We start from the raw sequence: 21,820 nt of genomic DNA, 5'->3' as shown, positions 1-21,820 counted from the left end.
CACAAACACACACATACACACGCACGAACACATAACACGCACACATGTGCACACACATGTATCAAACACACACACACACACACATACACACATACACGCACACACACACACACACACACACACACACACACACACACACACACACACACACATCTACTTGCTTATCACACGCACACGCTTACACATCGTCATGATATGAGCATAAAATAATATACACAATGCAATTCGCAAAATACATAAATGGATACCTAGTCATTTACATAACATTGTACTGAACATGAAACTACTGACATAAAAAGGATTTCATTAAATGTGTCTTTAAAGATTTCTTAAATTTAGACTCAGATGTTGTATATCTCAAGGGTTGGGGAAGAGAGTTCCAAACTGACGGAGTAAGGTGGGCGAACGATCTTTCAGCTAATTTTTTACCCCCTTTTCTAGGAACTCTTAAAATATACTGATCGCCTGATCTTAGTGATCTAGATGGAATATAAATCTGGATGAGATCACTAAGATATGAGGGAGCTTTGTTATTGACACATTTATGACATAATATTGCAATTTTATATGACATTCTAGCTGACACGGGAAGCCAATGCAACGTTCTTAACATAGGCGTAATGTGGTCCCTTTTCTTTTTCTTTAGTACAAGCCTAGCAGCATGCTTTTGAAAACGTTGTAACTTGTGAAGAGGGTATTTGGTAAGTTAGCTAGTAAAGTATTGCAATAATCGGTGCGCGAAAACAAGAAAGATGACACGAGCGTTTTCAACGAGTGTTCATTAAAAAACATAGACATATGACCAATTCTACGCAATTCACACAATAAAATGGTACATAAATAATTGGTATGATGTTCCATTGACAATTTTGAATCAAAATACACTCCCAGATTTTTTGCTTTATTAGTAAAATACAGTTTTTCATTTTCAGTACAAATATGATCAATGTCTACGGGGATATGGCTTTTCTTTGGGTTACATAAAAGAATTTCAGTTTTATTTTCATTAGGCTGGAGCTTATTATCAACCATCCACTTTTTGATGTCATCAATGCACAGACCCATGATAGTGAGCAAGGTTTTAACATCTGATGGTGGAACAGATTTATATAACTGTGTATCGTCATCGTACATGTGATAATTCACATTGTGCTTTCTAATCACAGCTCCAAGCGGCTGTGTAGATAACGTATACAAGGTTGGACCCAATACTGAACCTTGAGGCACTCCAAAGTCTGGCTTAAACATTGACGAAAGAGAGTCGTGCACAACCACAGATTGTGTACGGCCAATCAGGTAGGACCTGAACCAGTCAAGAACCCTGCCAGACAGGCCAAACGTGTTGAACAATCGTTCAATAAGAATAGTGTGATCTACAGTGTCAAAGGCAGCACTAAGATCAAGAAGAGAAAGAATTGATATTTTGTTCTCATCCGCCTCACACAAGAGGTCGTTATATATTTTCAATAGCGCAGTTTCTGTGTTATGAAATTGCCGATGGGCAGATTGATATAATTCATATAAATTGTTTTCTTTTAAATGATTCTTCAATTGAACCAAAACAACTTTCTCCAAGATTTTTGATAAAAAAGGAAGGTTGGAGACAGGTCTGAAATTCTTGAGCTCCTCAGGGGAAAGATTTGTTTTTTTTAGAAGGGGAATAACTAAAACATGCTTAAAGAGTGATGGTACTACTCCAGACTGAAGAGACTCATTAATGATAGAAGTTATAAATCCAATGACACTATCAAGATGTGTGATGAGCAGTGGTGTTGGAATGGGATCAAGACTACATGTTTTATGGGGTGATGACATTATGATTGATCTTACATCTTCTTGTGTTACTCATACAAATTCATTAAAGATTACCCCAGAAAATGTTTCAAAAAATGGTAGTTTATGGGTAGTGGTGTCAATTTTTTTCCTGATCGTGGATATCTTGTCTCTGAAGGTCACTATTAGGTACATTCGTGGGAAACTTGTTGCTGGCCGGATCTTTCTTACCAGACAACTGATTTTTTACACAAAATAAAGCTTTAGAGGTGGTAAATTCATTAATTTTTCCGTTATAATACATAAATTTGGCAGACGTTATTAACGATTTCACAAGGTTGTTACAGTGTCTATAAATGTCCTCATGAATTTTCAGCTTTGTTGATCTCCAGCGTCTTTCAGCTCGTCTACGTTCCATTTTAGATTGTTTAATTTCCAAAGTCATCCACAGGGCAGAAGGTCGATCAGTCATTGTTCTGGATTTGACCGATGTATGTTTGTTTAGTAGTTCACACATCTTGGTGTTGAAAATGTCTACCTTCTCGGAGGTTGAACCGTGTATGAATTTTAGAAGCTGGCGAATGTCCGCTCCAAACATTTCATTATCAATGTTCATTTTCCGGGTTGTAATTTTGCGGTGTCTCAGTTTGGGCTTCCCTATACGAGTTATTTCAAAGGACACCACGTAGTGATTAAAAATGCATTTGTTCTTTACTTGAATTTCACTGATTTTATTGACACTGTCCGTAATAACCCAATCTAATGTGTGTTTTTTAATGTGAGTGGGGACATCAATGTGTTGATAGAGACCACGAGTCTCTAGAATAGATTTGATAGATTTAACATTAGTGTCTAAGGTATCTTCAAAATGTAAATTAAAGTCTCCTAAAATTATAGGCTGTGTCCTCTTGGTGGTATGCAGGTCTAGTAAATCCTGGAATTCAGTAATGAAATCTTTAATTTTCAGTTTATTTTTCCTACTTGGAGGTGGTCGATAGACACAAACAAAAATGCCGGGACACGCTTTGAAATGTAGACTGATCTCATAACATTCGAACGTTTTAAAGGAGGGCATTTTCTGTGGAGTGATGTTTAGAGATCCATTATAAATTACGCATATCCCTCCCCCACGACCATTTCTTGGGACGGAGATGGACTTGTATCCCGGTGGAGTTAGGCCGGCTATTATGATTTCATCTCCGACGTTCCGCAACCATGACTCCGTAAAAAATGCGATATCGGAGTTAGACTCAAGTATTGAATCATTGAGTAAAACGGTCTTTTTTTAGGTTGACTGTGTGTTCAGTAGAATAATTTTAAGATTACTTGACAATTCAGTTACGGTGTTTTTTGTGTCAACGGCAATTAAGTTCATTGGAGTAATGACGCTTCGAGGTTCATTTAAACTAACACACCTATTCCCTGTGACAACAATGATTCGTCTTTGTTTTCTTCTACCTCCTCGTTTCCCCCTCTTGTATTTCTTAACTTTGCTGGCTGAGTCTTTAGATCTTTCAAGGCCAAGCTGAGACAAGCAAACGGCCGTTTCATATGAAATATCATGTGTCTTTTTGTTTACAGACACTAACTGGTCTCTAGTGTAGAACACACACCGGACTCACAACTTGACAGTGTTCACTTCCATTATTCAGGAAAATGTTGGTATGGCTATTAACATTATAAACGGGATTGGGTTGGGTGGTGAACACGGCTTTCCACACAATACTGTAAATGTTGAAAATGGCCAAAGCCAAGGATAGAACTTCCATAACGAAACATATTTCTTGCAAATGGTTGGTAATTTGCAATCAAGCACTAATAAAAATAACACAAAAAGCACAAATGTTTCTTATTTATCCTGTAAGCCAACTTGAAAAGCCACAATCCATTCACAAGATACGAAAAAGACACAAACATTACAGAGCAGGAAAAACGCAGCCTGTCAGGCGCGGACTATCCTACCCTATCTACTGCTGCTGTTGTTGTTGATGTTGTTGTTGTTCTTCTTCTTCTTCTTCTTCTTCTTCTTCTTCTTTTTCTTCTTCTCCTCCTCCTCCTCCTCCTCCTCCTCTTCTTCTTCTTCTTCTTCTCCTCCTCCTTCTTCTTCTTCTTCTTCTTCTTCTTCTTCTTCTTCTTCTTCTTCTTCTTCTTCTTCTTCTTCTTCTTCTTCTTCTTCTTCTTCTTCTTCTTCCTCCTCCTCCTCCTCCTCCTCCTCCTCCTCCTCCTCCTTCTCCTTCTCCTTCTTCTTCTTCTTCTTCTTCTTCTTCTTCTTCTTCTTCTTCTTCTTCTTCTTCTTCTTCTTCTTCTTCTTCTTCTCTTCTTCTTCTTCTTCTTCTTCTTCTTCTTCTTCTGTCGGAAAACTTGATACCCTACAAAGGCACATCACTACGGCTGGTGGACGTCACGTATGTTTTGTTCGTGCCCTCGTCTTTTGCGGCGTTCACACATACAGGAGTATCGAAACCGAGTAAGACAAAATGTTTTAAGTCCAGCAGGTTGGGGCTACTCGGGATACATTTCGCCGAGCAGTCGGCCTCTCTCCGCAAGTGATATTTCATGTTTGCCGAATGAAATTATTACACGGGAAGCCTGCCGAAATTTTCAAACATGCTGAAAATTTTCACCGCGCGAAAAATGAGTCGCCGAGTCAATAACTCGCTCGGGGAAAACTCGGGGAGTGTCAGAAATAGCTCGGCGTGCAAAGTTGCAAACGTTGCCGAGTGACAGTGACACGCCGACGAGATCTGAATGGTGGCCGTGTTAAATTTCATACTCTGCGGGTTAAATTATTTCTCGCTGTGCAAAAATCTGGCACGGGGAGTCCGAGTTTCTCAAGCACGGCGTGCAAAAGTTGACACGACGAGCATGTAACTATTTCCTGTTGCCAGGTATCGAAGAGTGACAACCAGCTTGATCTCACGTTCCAGTGACTGCCTCGAGAAAGTGTTTGCCATGTGGATGGTGGACCAATTTTCTCCAGTACTTCTTGGAAAAACTCTGGAGAAGCTCTGAGGAGGTTCCTGAAGCATGCCACATCTTCAACTTGCAGTCCAGTCATCAGCTTCTCAACTCTCCTAAGTTGTTATGAGCCATGATTTAACCCAACAAGTCCTCTTCCTCTTCCTCCTCTTCCTCCTCTTCCTCCTCTTCCTCCTCTTCCCCCTCTTCCTCTTTTTCCTCCTCTTTCTCCTCTTCTCCTCTTCTTGAACCAGCAAAACAGCAAGGGCACCATTATCATGTATACGTGAAGTATACATCCATCGTCTGTGTCATATGAGATATGTTTAAGGAATGAGCACAAACATTTTGCCCCCTTCTATATATATTATAACTTTGCACGCCGACTAACTCAGCGACGGGTCGGCAAAGTTGGTCAGCATGGATGGCGAGTTTGTCGGTGTATGGAATTTTACTCTGCCGTTGCGTTTCTAGGCTCTGCAAGAAACCAGGATTCAAACTAATTGCTCGGAAAGACGCTCGTAGAGACGCTCGGCAATATGCTCACCATCTTAAATATTAATTAATGCTCGGCAGGCGTCTCCCCAAGTGCTGACCAACACAATAATGTCAAAGGTCATGGCCAAATGCTCGTCACGATAAAACTCAAATTTGGCATTATCTTATCGGGAATAGCTCGCCGACTCTACTCCTGTATGTGTGAACATCCCATTACTCTACAAAAGTGATACTTGGGAATGTTCCAGAGGCGAACGTTGTAGTTTCAGACAACCGTACGCTCCCTTGGAAAGAACAAAAAACATGAAACCTTTGTTTGAGCGTGATCCATTGTACACACAAAGTTTTTATTCAACAAACTGAAAAAGGGATCATTGTTTCTCCACTGTAGCAGGTTCGAAAACACACTGACCTACCCTCGTGGGTGGCCCGCAGGTGCTATGGTCTGGTCAGCTATTTCTTTCATATTAAACGTTCGCCCCAATCTCTCCTCTTTCTATTATTTGCGTTACTCTTAAATAACACCTCCAATATTTGGCACGACTTATCTGACCTTTGTGTGTAGCAAGTGCCAAAAAACTCTTACTAAAAACTAGAATTAACTTACCCTCTCCAGCATCGATGGGTATTGACTAAAAACCACGTAGAAGATTTGAGTCCGATTCCCGCCTTGGGGTTTTTTTTTTACATTTCTGTCTACTGGGATGCTGGGCAAAAAGCATTCAAAATAATCTTAAATGTGAGGATAGGTGTGTATGTGTACATGGTGGAACACCAAACCATTGTGCCAAGAATTAGTATGTTTCTTATCTTATCTTATCTTATCTTATCTTATCTTATCTTATCTTATCTTATCTCAACTTATCTTTTCTTTTCTTTACTTGTCTTATCTAATCTCATCTTATCTTATCTTATCTTATCTTATCTTCAAATGCCTAGTATAATCATGACTTACCCTCAATGCAGTGAGAGTGTGATTTGCTTGAACACCCTTCATGATACCACCAACTCCTTCAGCGTTTATTCTGTTACGGGTCAAGTCCAGCTCTCTCAGAGAACTGTGGATTCATAAAATTATTTTGTATTAGTAGACGTCTAGGACACTTACAACACATTGTGTCATTTAAGTGCCGAATATCGTAAAGTTAAGTTGTCAGAGAGAAATACCGTCTGCAAACTGTTTAAAACGGGAACAAAAACTCCTACCCTTTTCATCTTTTAACTATTGGGCCTACTTTATTACAATCTCTTCTTTTCTTTTTAAGAATAATAATATTCAGCACGTCATGCTATTGATCTTCTTCTTTTTCTTCTATCCCGTGGCTGAGGCAACCGCGGGGGCATCACTGCATCTGACAACAGCTCTCGCCATTTCTTTCTGCACTTTATCCTCTGCTTTCCTCAGATTGTCACCCATCGTTTTCCCAGTCCACTTTGTGATGTTGTCTTCCCATCTCCTTCTCTGCCTTCCTCTCTTCTCTTTCCTTGTACGGTTCCTTGTAGGATTGTTTTGGCAAGTCCTGTGGATCTTGTGACATGCCCATACCATTTTAATTTTCGAGCCCGGTACATCTGAATAGCAGCTGGTCGACGATATGTGGTGAAAGTGAAGTTGCACCACCCACCCCACCCATACAATCCAGGCCGCTGTCACATCCGACCCTTAGAGTGCGGTCGTTGTGTGTGAGGGGGGGGAGTGGTGGTTGTGGGTGGGGGGAGGGTCAACAGTTTATTGTACTTTGCCACCCCCAGAGCTGTAAGTGTGCCTGTTAGTCTTCTAGGAAATTTGCTACGACATATTTACAGAGCCTGGAATATCGCAGTCTTGTTAGCACTCATTGATTCTCTCCAGCCACACTCCCCGTGGTTTGCTTCCAGATTTCTCATTACCTCCCCAACTCTTTCTTCTTTTTCGTTAAGGTAGAGTTCTTAATGATTTGAACTTTTCTTTGTGTAAATAATCAATTTACTCAGTTCTTGTTTAGCTCATATCGAGTGACAATCCCTATATTTAAGTAAGTTCTTATTTTTTCCTTAACTCTCACTGCCGCCCCACCCCCCAAGAAAAAAAATCAACCAAAACAACTACCCCAAAACAAAACATCCCCCCCCCCCCTAAATACAAAATATAAGAACTGATTTTGAAAAAGTAGCAGAAATAGTTTTTACAAAATATTTTTAAAATGAATAATTAAATAAAATGATAGACAAAAATATATAAAAACCATCTCAACTTCTACTGGCACCCCGTCTTTTTCTCTTATTCTTTATCTTCAACACGATATATGACGACAACAGGGGATATCCTTCGTATATCAGCCGTAAAATCAGAAAGTTTCATCTATATTATTCACATACATTTATTTTACCGGTTCAACGAACGTGAGTTGAGCTTTGGCTACGTGAACTAGAATTTAAAGTTAAAAGCATATAAAAAAAAATTTCTATTGACGTCAGCAGATAAAAAGAACGAAAGGCAATCGATGCCATACGAGCTTTATTATACTTTTATTGTTTGGAAACGAGACAATTGCGTGGGATAGGAATACAACAAAGCTGTCATCTACTAATTGTACCTTTGCCCTTTTTTAGCAAACCGTTTAGGAATTTTCTTCGATCAGCTTTGTGGAGACGAAAGAATGCCGGGAGCATGTTTAAAAAAAAGTAATCAATATTATTACAATAAGATACTGTCGACGCCAGAGTACAACAATCGTGTATGCCACACACAAAATATTACACGAAAAAGAAAACATGTTGTTAATTCATTTAACAATCTTTGTTAAAAATTAAAGTCTGAATGTCGCACTGGCAATGTTTATCGAGTAACGTGTCTAAAAATTTGACACAAAATCCGCAATGTTACAAGAAAGCAACAAAAAAGAGTGTTGTTTTTTTACATAGTGAGGTTTAACGGTTGTTGTACTCAGGCGATGATGTATTCTCACCTCCGAGATACTGAGTTTGTTGCCCTGGTAAAACTAGAAAGCTTGTCTTCTTATGATTTTTTCTGCGTTTTAGACTGTCAACGACGTATTGATAATAATAATAATAATAATAATAATAAATAACATTTATATAGCTCTCAACCCCGATTAAAGTACACAGGCTCTAAGCGCTTAACAATACAGTACAACGTACAGCAGTAACATAACACGTTGTGTTCTGACTAAAGACAATTATTCCAAATATTCATCTTACTAATTTAGAAACAGAAACAACTACAGTTGACATTTGAACGAATCAAAAGATTTGATCTCTCTTACGGTACTTGGTAAAGCATTCCAGATCTTGGGGCCTTCGTATTCAAATGTCCTTTCACACATTGTTTTAAATTTCATAGTTGATTAAATTAATGTTCTTTTTGTCAGCTGATGACCTTAATCTGCGAGTTAGAATGTACAGTCTTAACAGAGTTGAAAAATATGATGGTGCATTATCATTCAAACATTTGTGACATAGGGTGGCCAACTTGCACACAATCCTTTTCTCAACAGGAAGCCAATTCAAAGTTTGTAAAAGAGGTCAACCTGAAACTCGCTTTCTTTTCCGTAAAGCTAAACGTGCAGCATTGTTTTGGACAGTTTGAAGTCTTTTAAATTTCTCCAGTGATATTCCTGATAACAAGGAGTTACAATAATCGAGTTTTTATAAAATTAAGCTGGTTACTAGTAAAGCAGTATACTTAGTATTGATCAGATGACGTATTTTACTAATTTTTCTTATTTCTAAATACACATATGTACATGCAGCTGATCAGATGGTTTACTTCAGCCGACATTGACAAACTGGAATCCAAATAGATGCCAAGATTCTTAACTTTTCTTGAAAATGTAATTGTCATGTGATCGTGGTCAACCTCTTTAACAGTCTTTGCATAGCCTGCCTGAATGACTTCTGTTTTGTTATCATTCAACATCAATTTGTTTTTGTTCATCCAGTTTTTTTCACTAAGGCAATAATAAAAACATTAATTCTTTTTGATTTCCTACAATAGTCGACATTTTACTGTAATAATTTATATTACTTGACTGGGGTTTAAGAACACTGTTATAGGTTACAAAGTTTTAAAGAAGAAATAAGTATATGAAGGGAGGTAATTATTTTAAAAGGTGTTTCTGACAGAATCATAATAATCATAATAATAATAGACAGCATTAACTGTATAGCGCTAATCCCCGCTAAATAGCAAGCTCTATGCGTTTCACAATCAATACTATTACACCCGCAGACCTGAGAGCATTCTGAAACAACCTCAAGTCTCTGGGAAGCATACAGTGCAAGCGGCCATTTATGGGCGCTTATAAACACTAACATACTGACAAGATCTTTCACTCTCTATGGCCGGGTATCCATTCCCAGTTTCAGGCGACCGAGTCTGGCGATCGGCTCAATCCAGCCGTAGTTGGCACCCCGTAAAACCACCAAGGCACCGACGCCAAACAACATACGATTATAGATCGATGCAGAGGACAGGGGTTTCAGACTATACAACGCCCACCCTTAGCCATTATCTGAGTCACAGCACGGTGGAACCAGGCTCTCGGTAATTTTCAAGCAGGTGAAGTTGTTGGTATAATCATAAAGATTGATTAAATGTCTTGCTCTTGACACAAAACAATATTCATCTATCTTGAATAGAAGTTGAGGCATTTGAAAATGAGGGTCGCTTGGTTTTTAAGGTTAAATTAGCTAGGAAATGGATGAAAGGTTTGGTGATTTCCAAAGCTTGGGCGGTCTTGGAAACTGCATTGTTTTTATTTATTTAACTATTTTTGCATTTGATCTATGCTTTTCAGTATAATCCACACAGAAATGTGTCTTAAAATGAACATAAAGAGTGCTGAGCTAAAACAGTAAACAAACAGTACATAACAACTTGGTCATTGGAGGTACAATCTTCCCACACAAAAAAGATTCACAAGGCCACTTGGGTCTCCCCGGACGGAACAACGGAAAACCAGATCGACCACTTTTGCATCTCCCGAAAGTTTAGACGCTCACTGGAGGACGTCCAAGTCTTAAGAGGAGCAGACGTCGCATCAGACCATCATTTGATCCTTGGAAAGCTGAAACTAAAACTGAGAAGATATGCATAAGTCGCCGCTGGAAATCGTCTAAAGTATGAAGTTAGCCTTCTGAAAGACCCAGTAAAGAATAATAAGTTCAAGGTGGAACTGAAGAACAGATATCAAGCCCTTCAAGATTTGGATGAATTTGAAGTCAACGAACACTGGGATAAGTTAAGAGAGGCAGTAAATGCAACTTGCCAGAACACCCTAGGACCCAAAGACAACACCAGGAATGAATGGATTTCACAGGACTCTCCAGACAAAGTCAAAAGAAGAAGAGAACTGGAGGCCCAAGTCAACAACAGCCGTACCCGAACTGAGAAACTCGCTGCACAAGAGTACACTGAAGTAAACCGGAAGGTAAAGAATTCCATCAAGAAGGACAAGAATACCTACCTGAATGGCCTGGCCGAAAAGGCAGAGAAAGCAGCAACAGATGGGCACTTGAGGATTGTACACCAGACTACAAAAACTCTTTCAGGTAGGTTCAGCAAGCCCACTCTACCAGTGAAAGACAAAGAAGGAAAGACTATCTTCAACCCAGAGGGGCAACTTAACCGATGGAGAGAACACTTTGATCAACTACTGAACAGACCACCTCCAGAAAACCAACCAGAAATTCTTCCAGCCAGAAAGGACCACCCAATAGACACGGAACCACCTTCAAGAGAGGAAATTGCAGCGGCTATAAAAACACTGAAGTCCCACAAGGCAGCTGGTCCCGACCATATACCACCGGAAGCCCTTAAGGCAGAGAAAGATACGTTTGTGGAAATTCTATATGCTCTATTTGAAAAAGTTTGGCAAAAGGAGGAAATACCATCAGACTGGAAGGAAGGCCACCTAATCAAGCTGCCAAAGAAAGGAGACCTCAGCAACTGTAACAACTACAGAGGCATTACACTCCTTTCCATACCTGGGAAAGTCTTCAACAGGATACTCCTTGAGAGAATCAAGCTGGCAACGGATGAGAAGCTTCGAGGAAACCAGGCAGGATTCCGCAAAAACCGATCATGTATGGACCAGATCGCTACTCTACGTATGATTGTTGAGCAATCGCTTGAATGGAATTCACCACTCGTGGTCAACTTCATTGACTATGAAAAGGCGTTTGACAGCGTGGACAGGGAAACTGTGGAAACTCATGCGGCATTTTGGAATACCTGAGAAAATCGTCAAGCTTGTGAAGGCCACCTACGATGGAACAAGCTGCCAAGTCTTCCACGAAGGACAACTCTCAGAACCATTCCGGGTACAGACAGGAGTGCGACAAGGATGCTTACTCTCACCTTTTCTCTTCATACTGGCAATTGACTGGGTCATGAAAGAAGCCACCAGAGGCAAACGTAATGGAATACAATGGATCCCTTGGCAGCAGCTGGACGACTTGGACTTCGCCGATGACCTTGCACTGCTCTCTCACACACATGCTCAGATGCAAGAAAAGACCAAGGAACTCAAGAGCCTATCAAGGAGTGTTGGCCTACGTATACATCCAGGCAAGTCAAAAGTAGTGAAGCTAGGAACAGTTTCAAACCTTGCTGTGACAGTGGAAGACACTCCCCTTTGAAGAAGTGGACTCCTTTACCTACCTTGGAAGTGTCATCGATGGTAAAGGTGGAACCGAGGCAGATGTTAAAGCAAGAACGGCCACGGCAAGGTCAGCTTTCAACCAATTATCAAAAGTCTGGAAAGCAAGCAACATCTCACTGCGCACCAAGATTCGACTTTTTAACTCAAACGTCAGGTCTGTGCTCCTCTACGGCTGCGAAACTAGGAAGACAACGAAGACAGTACTGAATAAGGTCCAGATTTCATCAACAGATGTATGAGGAGTATTTTAAGAATTAAGTGGCAGGAAAGAATAAGAAATGAAGAGCTGTGGGAGAGGACAGGACAAAAGGATATAGAAGTAGAAATAGGACTAAGAAAGTGGCGATGGATGGGACACACCTTAAGAAAGCCCAACGGAAACATCACAAGACAGTCACTGCAGTGGAACCCCCAGGGAAGGGACATGAGAGAAATGAAGCTCACTTGGAACGAGCTTGGAAGGATGGCTCAGGACAGAGATAAATGGAAGGAGCTTGTATGTGGCCTATACCCTGTCAGGGGTGAAAGGCATTGATGATGATGACATAACAATTGCCTAAATAGTGGAGAAATGTCGATTTCTTCGATTTCATTATTTTAACGAAAGGCTGATCACACCACAAAGTCACACATAATGTTTATTTTAAAAAGTAGCTGAGTCTACTAAATCTATACCTGTTTGGCGAGAGAAATGCTGATAGGCGGTGCCTATTGAAAGGTTCGGTTTGCTTTGATTCGGTTTGGTTCAGTTTCTTTTGGCTTCAGTGCTCGCTATAAATAGACCAACTGCCCAAACCGATGGTCCGACTCGTGACCTTGAAAACAGACGAGTTTGTCATTGAAGGTCATTACCGGTTTGTCGGTTTTGTCAGGTTTTTTTTTATAGTTTTGTCAGTTTGTAATTTTGTCGGTTTGTCCGTTTTATCAGTTTTGTCGGTTTTGTCAGTTTTGTCGGTTTTATCAGTTTGGTTGAATATTTGGTTTTGCTTCTCCCTTAGAAAACAATCCGACTAGCCCCAAGTTGACAACACAGGTAAAAACCAACAAAAACGAACGGAAAGGACGGAGCCGAATCGAATCAAACTGATGCTGTCAGTTGGCCCCGCCTACAAGTCCCCTGTTTGTTATTATAATAAGAATTATTGTTTACTGTCTTTTTCTATCTGCGTCAGTTTTCAGGCTTACCCGGTGCTATATAGTCATTATTGTACTCATATGACCATAGTCCAATCTTCCAAATCCCACCTTCTGTTTTCCATCTCTCACCTCTTATTTCCCATGTACCGCATCCAATTTTCCTTATACCCCATACCCCGACTTAAATTCTGTAAGCGCGCTTCGTTAAATATTTTTCTTTCATCTCATGGGGTGGAACGCCCGAAGCAGGCCAACATATTAAATACATTTTATACAACACTGTCGCCAATGTCCAAATCAGATGTGCTGTTCAAGCATAAGTTTTCAACAGCTTGATTTAATACTGTTTTATTCGGAATCAAGATTTGGTCTCCACGTGATTTCTTTGAACTATCCTCTTCGGGAGTGAGTTGATTTTTACTTTCCCTAACTTACAATTCGCCCAGCACGACTACAGAGATCCATAATATTATTATGATGTCAATTTGGTCTAACAATTGCAGTCAGAATCAAACTTTCATGTAATAAATGTAACAATCTGAAAAGACTTATATATTCAAAACGCTCCATCTCGAGAGAGGTAATGTGACTCTTTTACACAGCACCAGTCGTCGTATTTCAAGGACGCAGATGAAGGGGAAACAATCAGTCGTTGTTCGATATCAATAAGAAGAGACAAGGACAGTTTGAATCTGCAAGACATTGTTATAAAAGATGGCAAAATCAAGTCGTAAAGAAATTATAAAGCAAGACTGCATTGTGTCGCCACAATGCGTTCACTTCTTAAGTTGGACAAAGAAATTTACTCGCAAAACACGTAATGTCATTATTTGTCTGGTAATTCTGTAATAAATATGATGTCGACCAGGGACAACCAGCTAGACTAAGAACGACACTATAACCATCGTTCCGATATGAAATAACTGGACAGAAAACTACATGAGTTCGATCGGTGAACATCTTGCAGCTTAAAATCATTAAATAATTTTCTTCTTTTTTGTTTGTTGATTTTCAGTTTTCTTTTCTTCCTTCTCATCCATCCACTCAACCCCAACCCTTTTCCCTTTTTTTCTTTTCTTTCATTTTGTTTTTATTTGTGTGTTAATAATTGTATCTCCAATTAAACAATCTTAGCAATTCTCGTTCCATAGATTTAGCCTGTACCCTGTACCTCCTCTTCTCATCCACAAAGTTGCACACACACACACACACACACACACACACACACACACACACACACACATACACACACATACGCACTCACACACACACATAAACACACGCACACGCACGCACACACACCCTAAGCAGTGTGTGGTGAAACCGAGACTACCAAAATAAATCAGCTATATCGGGTGAAACCAACCTCGCTACGCCTGGTGACGTAGCCCATCACGCGCTACACGGCAAAGCGAGCCCGCCACGGCCGCGGACAAAAGCACAAAGAGGAAGTGCAATACATGTATCTTGGTATACACGGTCTTTGGGTTATCTGATCAAGCACCTCCGCGGTGGCCACTCTCCAACGGGCCAATTGTGTGTTTTTCCCTCACGTCACTCGCAACAGACACGTTCGATTTATTATTTTAAGAATAGGTAGTCAAAGTTCATATGTTTAAAAAAGAATTCGGTAGACATGTTCTCAGCTCTAAAGGTTATTAATCGAGTCACATCTGCTGTTTTCGAATCACAAAGTTCTATCTGACTTTTTAGGCCGTTGTGAAATACAAAGACCATACGATCATAAACCAAATTTTTATTTGCTCTACCAAAACTATTTAAAAAAAATAATTTTGGAATCATTAGCAAGATATTCATTTACTTGCATTCGGAAAAGCTTGGCATGTTGCGCGACTCAATAATTTTTACATCAAATTTATCAAAACCAGATACACCTTTGTTCCTCTTAGGTAGCAATCTGACTGGCAGTAAGCTGACCTATTCGTAACAAAGTACTCGAAGATGAGCAGCCAGGAAAAGACAGAAGAGGATAGAGGAGTGAATAGAGGACTGAAACAAAATGGCTAAGGGGTTTCAGAAAAATGTCTGCGAGAGGCTCAGCACGATTTCGCAGTCATTGAGCTGAGATCTGGTATCTCCAAAATAAAATTTGAAAACAACTCTTCCGCCTTATGACAGAAAAACGTACATGTAATTTTTTCAGAGAGGTGAAGAAAAAAGAAAAAAAGAAACAAAACAAAACACCCCCCCCCCCCCCAACAAACAATCTAGCCTTTCGTTGCGTTTCAAAATAACCAGAATTTGGTACTTTTATCTGATTTGCTGAGGTATACAGTAAACAGTTATGGAATAATTGATTAAAATTTCTTTTTTCATAACAATATCGATATCTATTTATGCCACAACGCGTATTTTCAAAAGTCTAAAGCTTCCTTTTAATTTTACAGCCATAAAACTGAGACAAAAAGACGCGCTGTGGAAAAATTTTTCTTACCGTATAATAACGCTACTTGACCTAATTACGTGTGTATGTTTTTTGTCATCTGACAGCAGACCTAGCATGGGCAGCCTCCCGCCAGTATCCGTCATGGAACATCAAGGTCCAAGGCTCTGAAGAAGCTCGTGCGGGTGTTCGTGCTGTCGAGAGGTTTAGACGTTCGCCCCCCATTCAATAAATCCCGGGTTCGAATCAGGAGAGCGACGGAAAATTTTCTTCACAAAAGTGTTTCTCCTTTCACCATCTTTCCTGCTCTCTAACAATGTTCTATCGTCTGGACCACCAATATCAAAAACAAAAGTACAAGGCGCAATTAGGAAAATGAAACAACGAAAAGCCACAGGGCCAGATAATATCCAAGTTGAAGTGATTGTCGCGCTTGAAGAACTAGGCACTGAAATAACAATAATGCTCTTAAATTTATGTATGACAGCAGTGAGATTCCAGAAGATATGATGAAGTCAGGTTTTATAGCTTTACCAGAAACACCAGGTGCCGCTGAGTGTGGTATGCATAGAACAATAAGCCTCATGGGACATTTTACAAAAATATTGCTGTGAGTAAAAATGGGAAGAATGAGTAAAAGTCAAGGCCAGAGATATCAAAAAAACAAGTCGGCTTTTTTACTGACAAGGGCACCAGAAATGCTGTATTCACCTTAAAATGTTATTGGAAAGATGTACTGAACAACATAAAGTTCTGTATTTATGCTTAATTGATTATTCAAAGGCGTTCATGTCTACATTAAGAGCTATTTAATTGTTAAAATTGGAAAAGCTAGATTTATGCAGAAAAGATCGAAGAATTATCAGGAATTTGTACTGGTACCAAAACGCTGCTGTACAAATTAATGGAGAATACAGTGAATATAAGTAGACTAGAAGAGGAGTGAGGTAAGGATGTGTTATGTTACCACACCTCTTTAACATAAACAATGAAACACTCAGTAAAAGCATAGAAAAATGTCCACGTGTTAAAGTGAATAGTGAAAATATTAATAATATCAAATATGCCGAGACACAGTTTTAATTACAGACTCAGGAAAGGACATTCAATCGCTTCTAGATACTGTTGTTATGGAGAGGGAACGTAAAGAATTATTTTTGAATGTAAAGAAATGCATAGTAATAAAAAAAAACCCAGCAGCAAATCTTATTTGTATTCTCATTAGCAACGGTAAATAGATCAAACAAGTCCAACAGTTTATATAATATCTACTTGACAATCTAGGGAATATTATAACATCGGATGCCAAATGTTCCATAGGACATAAACAACGAATTGCAATGACTAAGGCTAGTTTCAATAAAATGAGCCCAATCCTGAACAATAGAAACATCTCAATGAGCACCAAAATGAGAGTTCTGAAACGACATGTATGATCAACCTTTCTATTTGGTTGTGAAAGCTGGATAATCACTATAGACAGTGAAAATATAGAAGCAACAGAATTGTGGTTTCTTAGGAGACTACTGAGAATACAAATGAGGTAGTACTTTATAAAGCCAACGTGGGAAGCTCACTTTTTAAAACAATCAGGGAACAACAACTAATGCAGTTGTAAGAACACCTGAATAGAGATAAAGGTCTTGAAAGTCTAGCTTTACTGGCAAAATTGAAGGCAAACAAGGAAGGGGTAGGTCCAAAGCAACCTACTAAGGGAACCTAAACAAATGGGTAACGGGGAAAGATCAGGGTAACATAGCTCTTTTAAGAGCATTCGAGCAAAGGAATGAATGGAGAACCATGATCAATGATTTCTTCCGCAGATCTGGTACTGGATGATGATGATGATAATGATGATAGTATGTTTATAATATATAATATACATATAATATTTTATATACTTATATGTATATATTTATACATATATATATATATATATATATATATATATATATATATATATATATATATGCATATATTATGTTTATATAATTCTGTCTTCTTACATGTTTTCCAGTAAAGAGTCTCCCAATATTTTACAGGCCTTTGAACAGAATCCGTTCCAGGACAAATCAATAACCTTGAGTGCCACGTTAGCCTGTAACGAAAACAAGAGAAATGAAAAACTTGAATAAAAATGATAGAACTCAGATAAAATAGTTTGAAAGCTTGGTTTTATAATATAAGATAACTGAGTATTTAATACTCTTCACCTTTGAATATCGCCTAACGGCAAAACAGTCCTCTTTGCCACTCAAAAGCAAGGCAAAATAAAATTCATCGATCTATCTATCCATTTATCTATCTCTCCGTCTATCCAGCTATCTCTTTATCTATCTACTTGTCTGTCTGTCTATCTATCTATGTGTCTGTCTGTCTATCTATCTATCTATCTAACTATCTATCTATCTATCTATCTATCTATCTATCTATCTATCTATCTATCTATCCATCTATCTATCTATCTATCTATCTATCTACCTATCTATCTATCTATAAACCATATACGTCAGTCAGCGCCATGTGAAAATGGACCTGGGTCAAAGATATATTATCTAGTTTGGTATAGCAGACATAAAGTAGTTAGAAAGATAACGGTCTTGGAAAATTGACCTGACAGTGAAAATAGGAAAAAAAACATCCTGCCACCTTCGCATCATCTTTTTAGCAAATGTTGTAAACTACTAGCGAGATTATCTTAAAATATGAGCAAAGGGCTGTGTTTTTCCCTCGGATACTACAAAAATACTAATCAAGTGCTGTGATCTTCTATAATTTAAGTAGTAACGTACGAAGGACAACAGGTAGCCTCCAATAATCAGGCGTTAAAAGTTTGAGAGGTCATTATCCTTTTTCCCGCAGCATGAATTCTTAATAATATGGTTAAATCGACGAGAGAACGAGTAGATAAATTTATCAAGAAAAATGCAACAGTGCTTTTAGTTCATCATTAGTTCTTGGAGAGAACTGAACTATTTGTGTGTCGACGTGGTGAGATCAATCTTTATCAGAAAAATAAAATTGAAGAAATAGAAGTTTTCCCGCCCGTTCGACAGTTATTACCGAATAAAAGGAAACATAATTTTTAGCTCAAAACCTTGTATACTGTTTAAAAACACATTTTTGAGTGTGTTTTACAGAAAATAAGCATGCTGATCAAAGGATCAATGATATGTCAATTTGCTGCTTCAAAAGACACTCAAGCTATGAAAGTCAACCAAACTTTAGTAGCCATTTTCTCGATAATTGTATCTCTGACACCAGGCGACCCCCACCTCCTTCAACTGCAATGACCTCGACATCTCTTCAAGATAAATGGGTATTTTTTCATCAAATGCAAGATAAATAAACCCTTTAGAAAATTTACTAATAATAACTTAAAACACCCTAAATCTGAGGAGCGACTGATTCCACCATGTTGTGATACAATTTAACGGAGTGATGTAAGAACGGCAACAGGTAGGATGATAACCTGGCGTCAAAAGTATGAGAAGGCATCATTGATTTACTTTTTGTCGCAGCATGACATAACATTGTGCTATCAATCGACGAGAGGACAGGTAAAAATTACATTCGTCAAGAAGAATGAAATGAAACAAAGATTGTAGCGCATCATTAGTTCTTGGGATCTATTGAACTATTAATAGGGGATTCGAGTGGCTGAGAGGTTGTTGCACTAAACACATGTACATTAACGTTCGCGAAGTAGCTGTGTACAAGTAGGTATTCCCCTGTACTCATTATTCATTTTTGTAAGTGTTTTACGGCGCTCGGGACTGTGTAAGGTCATTTGCGTGCCCAAGACACATTTTTGGCAGGAATTAATCTTGAATTTTGCCAAGGAGACGGCTGAAGCCTACTCTTATCAGTTTTAGGACGATGCCCTTATCCGAGAAAGCTAGGTGTTTGATTTTACCTACCCTAAGATCAGGGGTGTGGCTAAAAGACAGCAGAAAGATGTGGCCACGGAGTAACTATAGAAACACTGCAAAAAGCCCGGAGCCCAGATGTGGGGTTAAATGAGATGGGGGAGGGGACAGAAAGTGGAGATAAAAGCAGACGATTGAAGATGAGTAGAGAGCAGAAAAGCAAGTGGAAGTAGAAGATTATAGAGAAGAAAATGATCCGTCGTTGTCAGGTTTTGAAACCAGGACCTATTGAATGAGAGATGAGCACCGTGACCTCCAGATCACGAGAGCCCCCGAGCCTTGTATTTTCCCAAACTGGTCCACTGATCTTTTTGTTGTTGTTGTAATACTAGTTTGTTAAAAGCGATTTAGAAGGTGTAGGCGTAACTACAATTTGTGCAGTTGCTTATTCTTACAAAAGGGAAATCCATTACGGTTTTGTTCATATCTCTCTTGAATGAATTTTTTTATCCTTTGTACAAACGTATTCTGAAACACTTCAGTTTTGAGAATTGGGTTTAAAAAATATTTTAATAGTTTTACGGCACTTGCAACACAATAGGGTCATATACGAGTAAGTGCTGAAGATTAGACGTGTTTTTAGAGAGTGACAAACACAAAAAAGCAGGAGAGATCCGTAGAAAAGATTAAGTTGATGATAGTAAATAATGGGTCAACAACGTTAGAGCACTCACCAATCACTGCACGGACTGAAAAGGTTAAATAGTTTGTCGCAAAGGAAGGAGAGGAGGTTTGGTGGGGGGGGGGGGGGGGGGGGCAGGTGCTCATTAAATTCATGAACACCCTGTATAAGATTCTGCTGAACTTTAGACTTTATAAATGTACCAAGCTCTGTGGTGTAGTAGGTAGACGCTCTTGTGTAGCACGTATGGGTTCGATTCTCGCATTTGGAAAATTTTGATCGAGTACTTCGGTTTTTCTGCTCTGGGTTGTTGCATCCTCTCAGTCCTTTTGACCCTACCCGGCAGACTCGAAGCCCATCGTCTACATGACCTAAATTGTGTCGACGAGGGCGTAAAAACACCAGCATTAAGATCATTGTGCTATAAATAACTGTGGCAAGCAAACACCACTAGTGTTCCTTGGTAAAAGGTTTTTTTTAATTTTTGGTTTGTGTTTTACAGCGTTCTCAACTGCATATGGTCATATGATCGCACAGGAGACATTACACATTTTTCTGTTTAGTAAGAATTAATTTGGATTTTGCTCGGGTGGCGCCGAAGCCTACTCTTATTAATTTTAGAACAGCCAAGAGACTTTTATCGTACGCAACTAGCACACGGATAAACAATTTTAGTTGAGGTATCCGTTCTTAAAATTGTAATTTAAAATCAAATTTCGCGGACGATGGAATGGTTACCTCCGTGTTAGCCCCGAGGATAATGGAGACTCCTGAGGGGCATAGTGTATCAAGAAAGCTGAGACTGCAGACATTTCACTAAATTATTGCTGTATTGATCCGAACGTCTTACGTTCGTTATGTTCTCGGGCTAGCTCCAAAAAAAGTACATTTTTCAATTTAATTTTTAAAAAGATGAAAGTGTCCTTAGGCCCATATCGACGCAATTTAAATCGCATAGGAAGCGAGATTCGACGCTGCCTGTTAGAGACAATCCGGTTTAAAAAGGATACAACATTCCAGCTGGAAGCCCGCGACACTCGATTAAACCCCCCCCCCCCCCCAACTAATTTATATCCCCACTCAGAAATCAAACTTGGGTGTACGGCATGCCAAGTAATAACGCCTGATTAGTATACCACAGACGCCGGAGTCGAGTGGATGTAACACGCCAAGGTCATCAGTTCCACAATTGACATACGAGCACAAAATTATTTGTCAAGACAAATTGTGACGTGAAACTTGATTAGTGGAAACGTGATTATATATGAGGCATCGTGGTGAAATCAAGCCTTCGTTAAAAAATGATGAAATTAAAGATATCTGCATTTTTATGGCTGTTGGGTAATTTTTACTGTTAAAAACACATTCATATTGATGTAGGTTTTACTTTGAAAAAAAACCAACCCCGTTGATCAATGCTATACAAAATGTAAATTTGTTGTTTCCAATGACTCTAAAGCTTTAGCAGTCATCAAACATAGGAGGCCATTTTTTCTCCACTTTTGTCTCTGAGGCCAGGTGACCCCCACCTTCGTCATTTGCAAACTTCTCGGCTTCTATTGAAGATTGTTTTCAACAAAACCAAGACAAATAAAAGAGCTTTGAGATAAACCCAATGACTCCACATGCCCAAAAATTGACGAGCGCCTGATTCCACCACATTGGTACACATCATATACACCCAGAATTCCTCAAAGGTCATGCTGCGGCCATACCAAGAAAGAAAACACAGAATACGACATTGGATCTCTCTCATGTCTGTCGGTCACAAATAATTTGATAAAATCCTTATTTCCCCAGGCAAAGAGAAAAGATATGAGGAAGGAGGAACACA

General features: G+C 39.2%; 1 protein-coding gene across 1 annotated transcript in view; it reads right to left on the bottom strand.

Moving 5' to 3' along the window:
* Positions 1 to 21,820, bottom strand: part of LOC101845644 (leucine-rich repeat-containing protein 74B) — a gene marked incomplete at its 5' end in the record, with an annotated part of 61,230 nt that overhangs the window by 16,347 nt on the left and 23,063 nt on the right. Inside the window, 2 exon segments of the mRNA XM_013087402.2 lie at positions 6,185 to 6,287; positions 17,442 to 17,533. Coding sequence (XP_012942856.1) covers positions 6,185 to 6,287; positions 17,442 to 17,533 — 195 coding nt within the window.

This window comes from Aplysia californica, unplaced genomic scaffold (genome assembly GCF_000002075.1).
Source record: "Aplysia californica isolate F4 #8 unplaced genomic scaffold, AplCal3.0 scaffold00584, whole genome shotgun sequence".
NCBI classification, from domain to species: Eukaryota; Metazoa; Mollusca; class Gastropoda; order Aplysiida; family Aplysiidae; genus Aplysia; species Aplysia californica.
Note: the sequence above shows the minus strand (reverse complement) of the source record. Positions and strands in the feature narration are given on the sequence as shown.